Here is a 14208-nt window from a genome sequence, read left to right as displayed (position 1 = left end):
TTACATCACGAATTGGAGAAGCATGGGGAAAGAATATATGAGAGAAGAAAAAAAATACCTGAGAGAGGTGATTTGATTAAGCAAGGAATTTGCCAAATAGAGCGGTTTTAATTGATTTTCGGAATGTGTTGTAGGTCTGTCTGGCTTTATTTATGTGGTTTCCCAGCCAGGATTGCTGTCTGTTTGCTTGGAACTTTTAGAGATAAAGGAGTCCTTTTACTAGGGTTACCATATGGCTCCAGAAAAAGGAGGATAGATTGAGACATCTGGGTTTTATTTCCATTGAAAACAATGGAAGTTAAACCCAGATGTCTCAATCTTTCCTCCTTTTTTCATGAATCATGTGATGACTCTACCTTTTACTAAGTTGCGGTAAGCACTAGCACATGCTTACCGCAGATAAAAAAGGCATTACCGGAGGATAAGCTCAGGCATCCTGCAATAGTTTTGGGATAAGTACATACTTCCCACATGCTAAAAATATTTTATTTTTTTAGTGCAGGGATGTGTTTGAGGGCAGAGAGTAGGTGTGCCCTGTGCTATTTGGCATGTGGACATTGGTGTATGCTGACTGATTAACATAGGTGGTGGTAACAGCTCATGCGTTAATTTTAAAATTAGTGCATGCCATTAATAGGAAAATTCAAATTATGGCCATTTTAGAATCATGCTAAAAAGTGGCCTCAGCACATGGGAAACCCACACACAAAAAATAGTCCAGGCCACTTTTTAGCATGGCTTTGTAAAAAGGCCCTATATTATGCTTAAGCGTTTATTCACTTAAACAAAGGTTGCTTTATATAACATACTGCAATTATTTATAGTTTTTTTTTTATAGATGTTTAATAATTTCACATGTTTATAAATGTTTTGTAATAGATATTTAATAATCACTTTGGCCCCCCTTTTATCAAGCTGCATTAGGGTTTTTTAAATCATGGATCGCTACAGTAAAAGTTCTGACATTCATAGGAATTCTATGAGCATCGGAGCTTTTAATGCGGTGGTCTGCGATAAAACCCCTAACTTAGTTTGATAAAAAGAGGCCTATATGTATAAAAATTTAACTTTTTTAACAATTTTATTTTCAATAGTTATGTCATTTATGGAGTGTCATATAATGTATATCTGCTACTCACAATCATGGCTTATACTTTTTTGGAACAATTTTTATTGATTCTTTCTGAATGTCCTATATTGTCTTTTAGACATTTGAAAGTATTGTGTTTATTCCACTTTTGTAGAACTGTTCCTAAATGCTTCAGATGTATTCTTACCTCCCCTATATTTGTGAAAGTGATGTGAAAAGTTATGAAATATTCTTTGATGTTTCATTTGTTTACATTATTTGATATTTCAATGTCATGCATTTTAAATATTTTTAACTTTTAGACTCCCAATGCAGGACATTTAGCTGATAAATATCCAATAGGTGAAAGTGGAAATAAATAACATAAATAAATAACATATACTCCACTTTATTAGCTGACGGGTCAGATCTAACGGAAGAAAAAGCCTCAGGTCTATCTGGCAGAGCCTAAAGCTCAAACCACCTTCGTCCACATCATTGCCACTAAGGTTCTTAATAGGAATTTGAGATATAAACAACAGTGCTGAATATTGTGTTAGACTTTTATGGCGTCCCTTAAGTAGCCAACATTTCACGGATCTCAGCCTTTTCATCATGGCTCCCGGACTATCATGTGCCTTTCACAATTTGAGCTGGTGAGATCGAAGAAGCAACAGCTGAAATTGTGAAAGGCAAATGAAAGTCCAGGAACCCTGATGAAACAGCTGAGATCCGTGAAACGTTGGCTATAAGGAACGCCATAAAAGTCTAACACAATATTCAGCACTGTGGTTTAAATCTCAAATTCCTATTAAGAACCTTAGTGGCATAGGGTCATCCTAAACTGAAGTGTTTTGAACCAATGATGTGGGCAGAGGTGGTTTGAGCTTTAAAGTTCTGCCAGATAGACCTGAGGTTTTTTCTTCCGTTAGATCTGACCCGTCAGCTAATAAAGTGTAGTATATGTTATTTATTTAGGTCGTCTAGCTCAGTGATTCCCAACCCTGTCCTGGAGGAACACCAGGCCAATCGGGTTTTCAGGCTAACCCTAATGAATATGCATGAGAGAGATTTGCATATGATTGAAGTGATAGGCATGCAAATTTGCTTCATGCATATTCATTAGGGCTAGCCTGAAAACCCAATTGGCCTGGTGTTCCTTCAGGACAGGGTTGGGAACCACTGGTCTAGCTGATACATGGTCTGTGTCAAGTGAAGTTTTTTTTTTAAATTAAAGGACATTGAAGCACCTTTTGGTTTAGGTTTTTGTTCGTTTGTTTTAGTCCCCTCCACTGTGTCTATGATTATTCTTTTGCTTTTCTTGGGAATCACTGACATACATATAGATGTCTGTAGGCTGTGTTCTGATGAGGATGAGTGAATTCATCAAACTCGACACATGCACAATAGAGTTCACCAACAGTTTTAAAAGTGCTTATTAAATTTTTAGTGGTGCATAAAGTGCCTGCTGAATGTTGATTCTGCCAGCCAGCTCCTGGCATTAATGTTACTAGTTGTGAATTATTCAGAAGGCAGAGCTTGGCACTGGGACAATAAAAGTTCCTCCCACTGACATGTGTAACATGGATATATCAACTTGTCCATGCCTTTTGTGTCTGCTGTTGAATTTTTCAGAACAATGAAAATTATATTGTTTCAACACGAAAATGCCTAGGTTCAGTACTATACAGACATGATGCCGTTCCTGATAAGGTGCAAACAGCTAGACTGAAGTGGGGAGGGGGGAAGAGGCAGGGGCGAGCAGGTGAGAAAGAAAGCAGTCTAGGGGCTAGATTCACTAAGCAAAGCAATCATGTACCGATCGGTTTGCGAACCCTTTGCGACCCGATTTCCCTCTGACCCGATTCACTAACCTCTCTTCCAATCCAATCCCAATCCGTGCATGCAAATAGGGGAATCAGCATGCAAAGCAGGAAAGATGCGATTCACTTAACTTATTGACTGGCTGGCCGATCAAAAAACTAGTGACTGGTGAGGACCAGTCGCTTGTGCTAAAAACCCCGATTCTCCTGCCTGCCCCGATCTCCTGCTCTCAGCCCTGACCTGCTGCCTGCCACAATCTCCTGCTCTCAGCCCCAAATCTCTCCTGTTGTCCCAACTCTCCTGCTCTTCCCCGCAGTGCAAGTCCATGGTTTTAACCTGCAGATTTAAAGTGGGTTAAAACCAGGGGCTTGCAAAAAAAAAAAAAATGTTTCCTACTGAGAGCATGCGCAGACCATCTACAGGCAAGCAATACAAGCATGCTCAAGTATTGCTCTCTAACGATCCATGCGGTGAGTGGGGGGGGGGGGGGGGCATGCCAACGATCGTCCCCATTTGCATGCAGGCCTTTAGTGAATTCGTCGGCCTGCATGCAATCGGGCACGGATCGGACACAGAAAGGAGTTTAGTGAATCTAGCCCTAGGTAACTCGGGTGCAAGACAATGAGACTCATCTCATGGTGGTAGGTTTGAGTCCTGTATTGGCAGTGTTGTTCAAAGTACTCCAGTAAAAGAAAAAATACATGTATTTTTTAAATACCTAAATAAAAGTACAGTGAAGATCACATTTAAAAAATTACTTAAGTAAAAGCAAAAATGAAATTGTCTAATACTTTTTGAGTAAAAAGTAAAAGTATTGTAACTACAGTACAATAAATTCAACTATTGTTAATGGTTTTATCCCAACAATTTTATTGCTCTACAATTCTATCCACTTTGCTTTTAGTAAAACTAAATTTTGAAAATGATTGTCACTCATACACGTGTGCAAAAAAACAGTGTTCAACCATTGCACTGGGAGAAAGTGGATTGCTCAGTCTGATGTAGCGAAAAATACTTTTATCATCATCATTGACGTTATCTACATTAGAAGCAGCGAAGTTTCATTCATCACTTGCATCTTCATCTTCATTATCATCATGATGACCAATTACAAAGCAGGCTTTCACAAAGTTGGAATCGTGATTATTCTTACAACTTTTTTTCATTTGATGCCAAACTCTCTGAAAGTGCCTCTGATGGTTTGAATATCTTTGAAAACTGATGCGAGAACATCAAATGTATGGGAGCCCTTCAGTCTTGGGGGGTCAGACAAGCAGGCTGCCTCTCTACAGACTATCAATCCAGTAGCCACCCCAATGTAAAAATTTTCGTGGGAGACTAGTAACCAGTTCAACATACACAGGTAACTCCAGTTCTTATAGGTTATATTCAATGATCCATTGTTTGCATGATGAGATGTGCAATAACAAAATCCTGGTCCAGGTTTTGCTGTTTGATTTGGTTCACTAAGGAATTATCATTTACATCTCGTTTGTGCTTTTACTTTTTATTTTTAAGTGCAAGCATCAGATTTAACTAACTATTGAAAATTGGTGGCATTATTACTTCAGTAAAAGTAACAAATGTTATCATGTACTTCTTTACAAGTAACAAAATTTTTTTTTTATTATTATTATTATTTATTTATTATTTTCAACTTAAATTTCAAGTATTACACTTGTACAGAAAGCAATAATAGGATAGATATCAAATACAAAGCAATATAAATCTTAAATTAAACAAATATACTATTTATGCTCAAGTCCACAATTAGGATCCAAGAATAATTGAAAATTGGCGAAATTATCTAAAAAGAAAATTGTAAAAGAAGCTGAGAACTATAGCACTGAGATGAGGTCACAATATCCTAAATATAGGGCTCAAAGATTGTTAACATTCAGGCGAGACATAGCCACAAAGTTTGTCAATTGTGATGGTTCAAAAAACACATATTTAAGAGTACGGTGATATACAATACATTTACACGGATGTCTCAAATAAAAAGTTGCTCCCAAAGATAAAACCCCAGGTTTCAAAAGAAGAAATTCACGGCGACGCCTTTGCGTCTCCCGTGCCAAATCTGGGAACATTTGTATTTTATAACCAAGAAAGCTTTTTTGTCTATTTTTAAAGAAAAGTTTTAACAACCATGTTTTATCAATTGGCAAAGCTAAAGTAATAATCATGGTGGCTGGTGATGCTAAATCCTTCTCAGATGTTTCTAAGATCTGTGATATATTTGGAAGTTCTTGATCTGAAGGTTTTTCTTTTAGTTGTTGATTTTGTTATTTATCAGGCAAATAATAAACCCGTGAAAATGGTGGTAATGAATCTTCGGGTATCTCTAAGTTCTCTACTAGATATCTCTTAAGCATTTCTCTAGGTGTTACTAACTCGAGTCTTGGAAAGTTAATTAACCTTAAATTATTACTGCGTGAATTGTTCTCGAGCATTTCAGTCTTCTTCCTTAGGTTAATATTATCTTTAACTAAAGCCTCTTGAACTTGTTTCAATGATACAATTTCTTTTTCCATTTTTTGAACAGATAAATTAGAAATATTCGTTTCTTTCCTTAAATCCTTCAATTCTTTATCATGTTCCTTAATTTTCCCTTCAATTTGTTGGAGTGTAGGAGTAATTTTTTTAACAAAACCAGCCAATAAGTCCCAGATAGAGTCTAAAGTCACTTCTGCAGGTTTAATCAATTCAATTGAGGTTTGTGTAGGTGTAGAGTGCTCACCGTTCTGAAGTCCTTCGGGGGGTGTCTTCAGCCCTTCCCCCTCATGTTGAGATGATATTCCCCCAGGTACCTCCATAGGGGCCCTGGAAAAGTGGGCCCCAGTCTCCAAGCTCTCCAGTAACTCTTCCCTTGCCTCTGGAGAGGAGAAAACCAGTGAATCCGGGGTTTCCCCGCCCCTGGGAGAGCTGGTCGTCTGGGGTTGCGGGGGCGGTGCCCTAACGTCGGGGCTCAGTGTAGGGTCGGGCCCAGGAACATCCACGTTGGTTTCGCCTCCCTGTGTTGTCAGCGGGCCGCCATCCGACGTCACTGCGACCTCCTGCATGCGCCGCAGTAAATCCTGAATATTCCCGAGACCCGGGGCTCCAGAACGCCGCGAGGCAGAAGCGGCACTCCAGCCCCGTCTCTTCGGCATCGCGGTAAGTAATTACCATTAAGGAAATTGAAAGAAGCACAGTCCTGGGACACGCAGCTCAGCGCGTCCTGTCTCAGATCGCCATCTTGGATCCACAAGTAACAAAATTTTACTTCAGTACAGTACAAAACTGCGGTAGAGGTTTCTACTGCGGCCAGAAGCACTTAAGGCCCAAATTCTGTAACCGGTGTCTAATGTTGGGCACCTATTTTGGAGGTGCTCAACTAGATAGGCACCTATCTAAATTGAATAACAAGATCAATTAAGCTTTTTAATCGGCACTAATTGGAACATAGGCGCCTATCAAGAAAGAGTGATTCTGTAACAAAGCGCCTCTAAAAATTTAGGCGCCCTTCAAAAAATAGGCGCTATGCATGTTAGGCATGGGCGTGGCTTCGTGTTAGGCCCCTTGTTATAGAATCGCTATTCTTAAGCATGCTTAACCGCTCGCATGGGCACCTAAGTTTTAGTTGTGCCTAGAGCTGGCCTATTTATTGGGCGCTTCCAAAATAGGTGCCACTCAGCATGATCTACTAAACATTACCCGATTTTACTTGAATCGCGCTGAACAGTGCCTAATTTGACACCTAACTTTTCGGCGCGTCTTATAGAATTTTGCCCTAAATGCTCTGACGCTTATCTGATGCTCATAGACGTCCTATGAGTGTTGGAGCAACATCAGAGCATTTAATGCCCTGAGCTGTGGTAGAAACCTCTACTGTGGCTTAGTAAAAGGGGTGGGGTAGTTAACAACGCTGCACATTGGAAAGTGTATTTTTGATTAACATAGAGGGGATGAAACGAGGCTTGGAGAAATTCTTGGAGAAAAGAATTATTAGCCAGGCAGACGTGGAAAAGTCATTTATCCCTGGATATGAGGAATTTGATCTACTTATTGATTCTGCCGGGTACTTTTGGCCCCAATTAGGCACTATCAGAGATAGGGTACTGGGCTCAGTGGACCTTGGTCTGACTTAGCACGACTTTTGTTATGATAACCAGAGACTTGAGACAGGGATTAGATAGGAAATGAAAGAAAGACAAAGGGGGACATGGATAAATGGGAGTGAGAAGAATGCATATGGTTCTCTGCTTCCTTGTGCCCAAGAATATACCATATCCAGAAGCAGCAGAACATCTTTTTGGTTGGCAGAGAACATAAGACCATAAGAATTGCCGCTGCTGGGTCAGACCAGTGGTCCATCCTGCCCAGCAGTCCACTCATGCGGCAGCCCCCAGGCCAAAGACCAGTGCTCTAAATGAGTCTAGCCTCACCTGCATACATCGCAGTTTAGCAGGAACTTGTCCAGCTTAGTCTTGAAACCCTGGAGGTTGTTTTCCCCTACAACAGACTCCGGAAGAGCGTTCCAGCTCTCCACCACTCTCTGGCTGAAGAAGAACTTCCTTATGTTTGTATGGAATTTATCCCCTTTCAACTTGAGTGCCCTCTCATTCTCCCTACCTTGGAGAGTGTGAACAGTCTGTCTTTATTTACTAAGTCTATTCCCTTAAGTATTTTGAATGTTTTGACCATGTCTCCTCTCGGTCTCCTCTTTTCAAGGGAGAAGAGGCCCAGTTTCTCCAATCTCTCACTGTACGGCAACTCTTCCAGACCCTTAACCATTTAGTCGCTCTTCTCTGGACCCTTTCGAGGGCAAAATAAATCTCAATGCCCCACCCAAGTTTCTCATAGGTCAAGAATTTGGTTGGAGCAGTCTGGTGGCAACCATATTTGACTGCCTATGGCTATGGTGTGTGTGTTTAACCTGTAAGATGGCATCTGTTTGTTTGTGTGTAACCTATAAGATGGCGACTTAATATAAATAAGTAATATTTATCTCACATCTTTCCAGTAGTAATTCAACGTAAGTTACATTCAGGTACAGTGGTAATATTTTCTGTCCCCAGAGGATTTACCATGTACCAGCAGGAGGGCCTGGGCTCGCTCCTGCCAGTATTGTCGGTGGGGGAGGGGGGCGGTTCAGTGGTGCGCTGTTGGCAGGAGGGCCTGGGCTCCCTCCTGCCGGTATTCGGGTTTGTTGGGGGCAGCTGCCGGCAGGAGAGATTGGGCATCTCTCCTGCCAGTTTGTAGCAGTTCGGGATGGGGGGATCACTGCAGGAGAGATTAGGCATCTCTCCTGCCGTGATCGTTGTGGTGGGGGGTGGACAGGTTGCCGGGGCTGCTGAGCTGATCATGGCACCTGCGATCAGCTCAGTGGCCCCTATTTGGAACTTATACCTGTTTTGACTTGGTCTATGTCAAAATGTATAAGTTCCGACTAGGCAATCTCGTTAAACTTTTGGTTATACTTGCAATACGACTAAGTCTAGGTTGGCCCACCTCCTGCCCTTTCCCCTCCTCTAAAAACGCCTCTTTTCACTATAGGCGTTCAGAGGCAGGGTATAGGCCTAAGCTGGCTTTAGATACGTCTAAAACCAGCTTTGATTATCGGTACCTGGACGATCTGTCTTTTTGATCATCCAAGTACCAATTTAGGCCACTTTTGAACTTTTTAAAAAATTATTATGAGCCCCCTAGTGTCCAGAGACAATGTGCAATAACACTCTGTTCATCAAAATTTTATTCTTACTACAGATCCTTACTGGTAAAATGAGTATAATCAATAATCCATGAGTGGTAAAATCACATGTTAATGTACCCTCAAGCAAATTCAGGCTAAAATCTGTTCCCCCCTCCTCTCAGTCCTGCTTCATTTTCCGGTGATATTCTTACTCAGTGCCATCAGATGGCAATATTGAGAAAGAAAAACAAGACTTATGCAACTCCAGTGTAGGTCTGTGTTTTATTAGTTAAGGCAAGGGTGTCAAAGTCCCTTCTCAAGGGCCACAATCCAGTCGGGTTTTCAGGATTTCCCCAATGACTATGCATAAGATCTATTTGCATGCACTGCTTTCATTGTATGCTAAAAGATCTCATACAACCCGACTGGATTGCTGCCCTCGAGGAGGGACTTTGACACCCCTGAGTTAAGGTATCCCTTTGACCTCTTAGTGGCAGGGTGTCCATCTATCCCCACATTAACAGGCATTGTAAGCTGGAAGGATGGTAACCTGCAGTATGCCTGACACACATGTGGATTGCTGCTATATGCCATGACTGCAGCATAATGATCCCATGTTCAGAAGAAAATGACACACTCAAACACCCATGGTTCACACTGGGGGGGTGGAGCTTGCACCCATTTTATTGGTAAAATGAATATGAAGCCTGAGACACACTGGAGCTTTTCCTCTTAAAGAACTTCCACTGGACTTTAATGGTGAGCATCCAGTCGTTGCCATACATACTCTTACAGGTGGCTGAGCGCACATGCGCCTCGGGGAAATGGCAGTGGCAGAGTCCTAGGAACGGGGGTGCTCTCCGTGAGCAGCTTGTCATTCATTTGCCAGCTTTCTGTGCCTTCTGTGCCGACTTGGTCACCTTGCCAGCTCCACCACTTTTCTTCTCCACATTCTTGATAACACCAACAGCCACAGTCTGCCTCATGTCTCTCACGGCGAAGCGGCCTGCACAGAGAGAAGGGAGGACCAGAGTCAGGAGGGACACTGTGGACTCAGTACCCTCCCCCCTCCCAACTTCATCTCAGACTAAGCTGCCATGTCCGTGTGTGCTGGTGAAGAGGACAAGTAATCCTGCCAAAAATTCTATGGCGCAATGGTAGGATCCAGGTCCTGCAGCTCTTATACTAGTATATACAGCAAAGATAGCGACTTAAAAAAGCAATGATCTCATTGGCTAACAACATTTGAGTGATGTCTAATACTATTTGTGAGTGAGCTTCAAGAACGTTACCAAAAGGCTTATCCAATGGCAAAAGTACACCGAGGGGTTATTATAAGCAATTATAACTGCAAAATGTTTATTTCCTGAAGAAGCTCTTGTCAATAGAGTCAGAGCGAAACGGAGATCTTCCGTCGTAACATTACTTTTGGACAGCTGGGTAGAAAATCACACCCAAGCTAAGTACCATTAAGTGCTTTGCTATTTTCTTTTTGTACTGTACTTTAAAAACCACAATAAAACTTATGAACTAAAAAAAAACAAAAGGGAAAAAGGTTTATTTATATATATGGGATATACCAAACCATCCATAGGTGTATAGAAAGTATTGCACTTAATAAAAATTGAGACAGTTGGATCGATGATAGCCTGTAGGCAGGTTATTAACCAAGACTGGTTCTAATGGAAATAACCGTGGGCACTTGAGATCCATAGTCTCTATAAGAAGAAAGACTTTTTTGATTTAGCAATAGCCTGTATATTTTAGGAGTCACAGTCTTAAGCAATCAGAACCAGGGGGCATGGGTTAAAACCAATTATTCCACACAGGTGCCTTGAGATTTCATATATTTATTGTTACATATTGTATAAGGTATTGATTATAGGATAAGGAAGGGTGGGAGAGAGTGTTATAGTTATTGTTAATTTGAAAATGAATAAAGAATTTAAAAAAAAAAGATTTCATACATGTATTTTATAAAGAGCCTGCATAGACGCCCAAGTACGATGATCCTCGATAGTACACAAATCCTCTTGCACAAATGTATGCTTGCTCCTAAAAAAGTGTAACTATGTGCATGTACTCAGAAATCGTTCTATAATGAGACACCTAGAAGGTGCCTATTTTATAAAGGAGAGTAGATGCCTGCTTTCTTTTATAGAATACTAGTGTAGCCAGGTTATACCTGTATATTTAGGTGTGAACACATGCCACTCATAGAGGTGGACAGCTGCTGATGCTAAGACTAGGGACATATGCATGTAATATAATATTCAATAAGTTATATGTATAAACAAGTACCCTGCCCATGCTCACCTAAAGAGTATGTACATAATTACAGAATAGGGTGTATTCAGATTATCATTCATGCACATAGATGTTCAGATATGTGCATAAATAATTAGAATACAGTGCTTCCCCGCAAATTCACGGGTCACGGTCCTTTGCGGTATTTTCTGACCGCGAAGGGGAGGCAGGAGAGGGCAGCCGTAGTGCCGGCGAGTGAAGGAAATCACTTGCGGTATACTCCGACCGCCTCTTCCTGTACTAAAGTCAGGCCTCGCCTATCAGGAGCTACATGTCAAAGCAGCTCCTGATTGGTGAGGTCCGACTTTAGTACAGGAAGAGGCGGTCGGAGCATACAGCGAGTGATTTCCTTCACTCAGCGGCGCTCCGGCTGCCCCCTCCCACCTAAAAACCGTATTTGCGGTTTTTCGACATTCGTGTGGGTTCCTGGAATGGAACTCCCGCGAATATCAGGGGAGTACTGTACTGGCACTGACATGCCTACTTGCCACATACAACTCCTTATGGAACTATTCCCAATGTATGTACATTCATATATTATGAAATACATGCTTGTACACCTCTACTCCACCCTGACTCTTCCAAAACTACACTCTTGGGAATGCAGATTTTGGAAAAGTTGGTGCAGTCTTGCTATGTGCCTGCTTTGTGTATATCTATGTACACATTTAGAACAGCCCTTGGCCATATGAAAAACATGCTTTACACATGGAAAATGAAAGAGGCATTTAAAATAAATTTTACATATTCTTAACAGATAACAAAATCAACACATGCTGGACTGTTTAAAGATCAGAAGTAACAGCAGTGTTCTAAAGCCTTTGGAACTCTAAATAAATATTCACCACTTATGACTGTAAATATTGTATCATTTATCATACCTTTTGATCTCCATTCTCCACCTGAATTGAAGGAGTGTCCTGTCATTTAGAGATTGGTGGAAGGAGGGATTCAAGAGATTGGGCAGATAATGGGGAAAGGGCAGCACCATCATTACTGGGTTCAGAAGTCTCTCTAAGGTCTCGGGACAGTTTAATGAAGGCCCTCACCAAGCCGTACCCTGGCTGCAGCACTGCAATGAGGCATGTCTATTGAAACTATATTCAGCGTTAGAAATGTGTTTATTATTAAGCCTCAAACAGATGTGAAAGAAACTGTGTGATATGATGTTTGTTTCACAAAGAAATTATTTCAAGCATGAAAACTGTTCTCAGCTAAATGTGTTACTATTTCTTGGGAAGGTATCTGACAATGATTCTCATTAAGCATCCAGGACACCTCTGCATGGAACACAGGGCCCAGCTCCTTTGCTGTTGCTGTAGGACAGGGGTCAGCCCGCTTGGAACTCAGAGCTTAGGAAACTGCTGCAGAATAAGGGTATAAAGGATTTCTCACCAAGAGGTGGGTACTGAGAGAAGCTTTCCACACACATGGGTTTCCCAGGTATCATTTCCACAATGGCGGCATCTCCGGATTTCAGGGACTTGGGATTGTCCTCCAGTTTCTTGCCAGATCGCCGGTCAATCTTTTCCTTTAGTTCAGCAAACTTGCAGGCGATATGAGCAGTATGGCAATCAATGACAGGGGAGTAACCAGCACTAATCTGTCCAGGATGGTTCAGGATAATGACCTGTAAAAACATGGGTTCATTATTTAATGGCAGTCCAGGAAGCCATCATTATAGCCCACAGGGAAGCATCTTAGAGGTCCTACAAATCCATTTCTTCTTCCCTACTGTCCTTGCACAAATCCTAGAGGGCTTTCTAAGAGACTGAAATAGAAAGGGCAGTGCATAAGAGAGCAGTGGTCCTAGAAATACTGAGATGGGTATTTGCCCAAACCAGGTTTCTGAGAGACCCCCTTCTCCCCCAATAACCCTTCAATCTTAAACCTGTACATTTTGAATTAAGACAACTAATTACAAACGGAAAAGCCTTTGCTGGCTTAGAAACTGTGCTGTATGCACACACCCTCGCAGCAGACCTGGGGTTACTAACCATATAATAAAATAGCAAATGACTCTTGTTATTCAAAGCAGGTCCAGCATAATGACAATAAATATGGTAGAAGCAACATAATTATGAGAAATGTGTAATTCCCATTTCAGTTGTTTCATTCCCAGTGTTTGCCAAGGCTCTGAATGAAGCCATTTAGGCCTAATTCTAGAAATGGTGCATAAATCGGTTGGCACAAAGCAAATGCCACCTACCGCATGTCAGTCAAAGTTAGGAGCCATTTATAGAATCGCAGCGCCTGACTCGGGTTAGGCACTGGTATATAAGGCCAGAGTTTTCTTGGGCCTAAAATACTGGCGCCTAACACAATCCATGCCCAGACTCTGCCCCTAACCACACTCACTTTTCAGTAGGCACCAGAAAGCACTTCAGTGTAGATGCCTATACGGTACCTACCGTGTTAGATGCTGTCCCAAAAATTTTTTTTAAATTATTTTTAAATTGGTTTTTGATGGCACCATTCAATAGAAACATAGAAGATGATGGCAGAAAAGGGCTAGAGCCCATCAAGTCTGCCCAGCTTCTTTGACTGGATAACAAGAAAGTTGGACTTGGGAGAGTCTTTGGACGTCGTGTACCTGGACTTCAGTAAAGCTTTTGACAGTGTCCCACACCGCAGGCTGCTAAGCAAGATGGAATCGATGGGGTTAGGAGAGACACTAACTGCATGGGTCAATGACTGGCTGAGTGGTAGACTTCAGAGGGTGGTGGTTAATGGTACCCTCTCTAAAACTTCGGAGGTGACCAGTGGAGTGCCGCAGGGCTCGGTCCTGGGTCCACTCCTTTTCAATAAACAGCACCAACTGAACAAATTAACACATTAAGGGCTCCTTTTTGCAAAGCCATGGTAGAGGCTTCTACTGTAAATGGTCCGACGCTCATAGAAATTCATAAGCGTCGGAGCATTTGTCTCGCTGGCCTGTGGTAGAAACCTCTACTACAACTTTGTAAAAGCCAGTGTAAGGCACCTACATCGATTGGCACCTAGGGAAATGGCACCTACCGCATATCAGTCAAAGTTAGGCACCATTTATAGAATCACGCCTAGTGGCGCCTATCTCAAGTTAGACGCTGGTAGGTGTCAAAGACTTAGGCACCTGTATATTAGGTCAGAGTTTTCTTGGCCTAAAATATTGGCGCCTAACACAATCCATGCCCCTAACCACACCTACTCTTTAGGTAGGCTCCAGTAGGCAACGGTAGGTGCCTTGGTGTAGATGTCTATTTGACACCTACCAAGTTAGGCACTTACCCGAAAATTAATGTTTAATTTTTTTTTAATTGGTTTATAATGGCACTGTTCATAAAACAGCACCGAT

The 14208-nt window shown here is 41.7% G+C and overlaps 1 protein-coding gene across 1 annotated transcript in view; it reads right to left on the bottom strand.

Moving 5' to 3' along the window:
- Positions 1-9218: 9218 nt before the first annotated feature.
- EEF1A2 (eukaryotic translation elongation factor 1 alpha 2) overlaps positions 9219-14208 on the bottom strand; it is a 47507-nt gene continuing 42517 nt past the window's right edge. The window contains exons 7-8 of the mRNA XM_033914212.1: positions 12270-12504; positions 9219-9573 (exon numbers count right to left, since the gene is read on the bottom strand). Of these exons, the coding sequence (XP_033770103.1) occupies positions 9446-9573; positions 12270-12504 (363 nt within the window). The 3' untranslated portion in view covers positions 9219-9445. The remainder of the gene's footprint in view (positions 9574-12269; positions 12505-14208) is intronic.

This window comes from Geotrypetes seraphini, chromosome 11, assembly GCF_902459505.1.
Source record: "Geotrypetes seraphini chromosome 11, aGeoSer1.1, whole genome shotgun sequence".
Lineage (NCBI taxonomy): Eukaryota > Metazoa > Chordata > Amphibia > Gymnophiona > Dermophiidae > Geotrypetes > Geotrypetes seraphini.
This window is presented reverse-complemented; position numbering and strand designations above follow the sequence as displayed.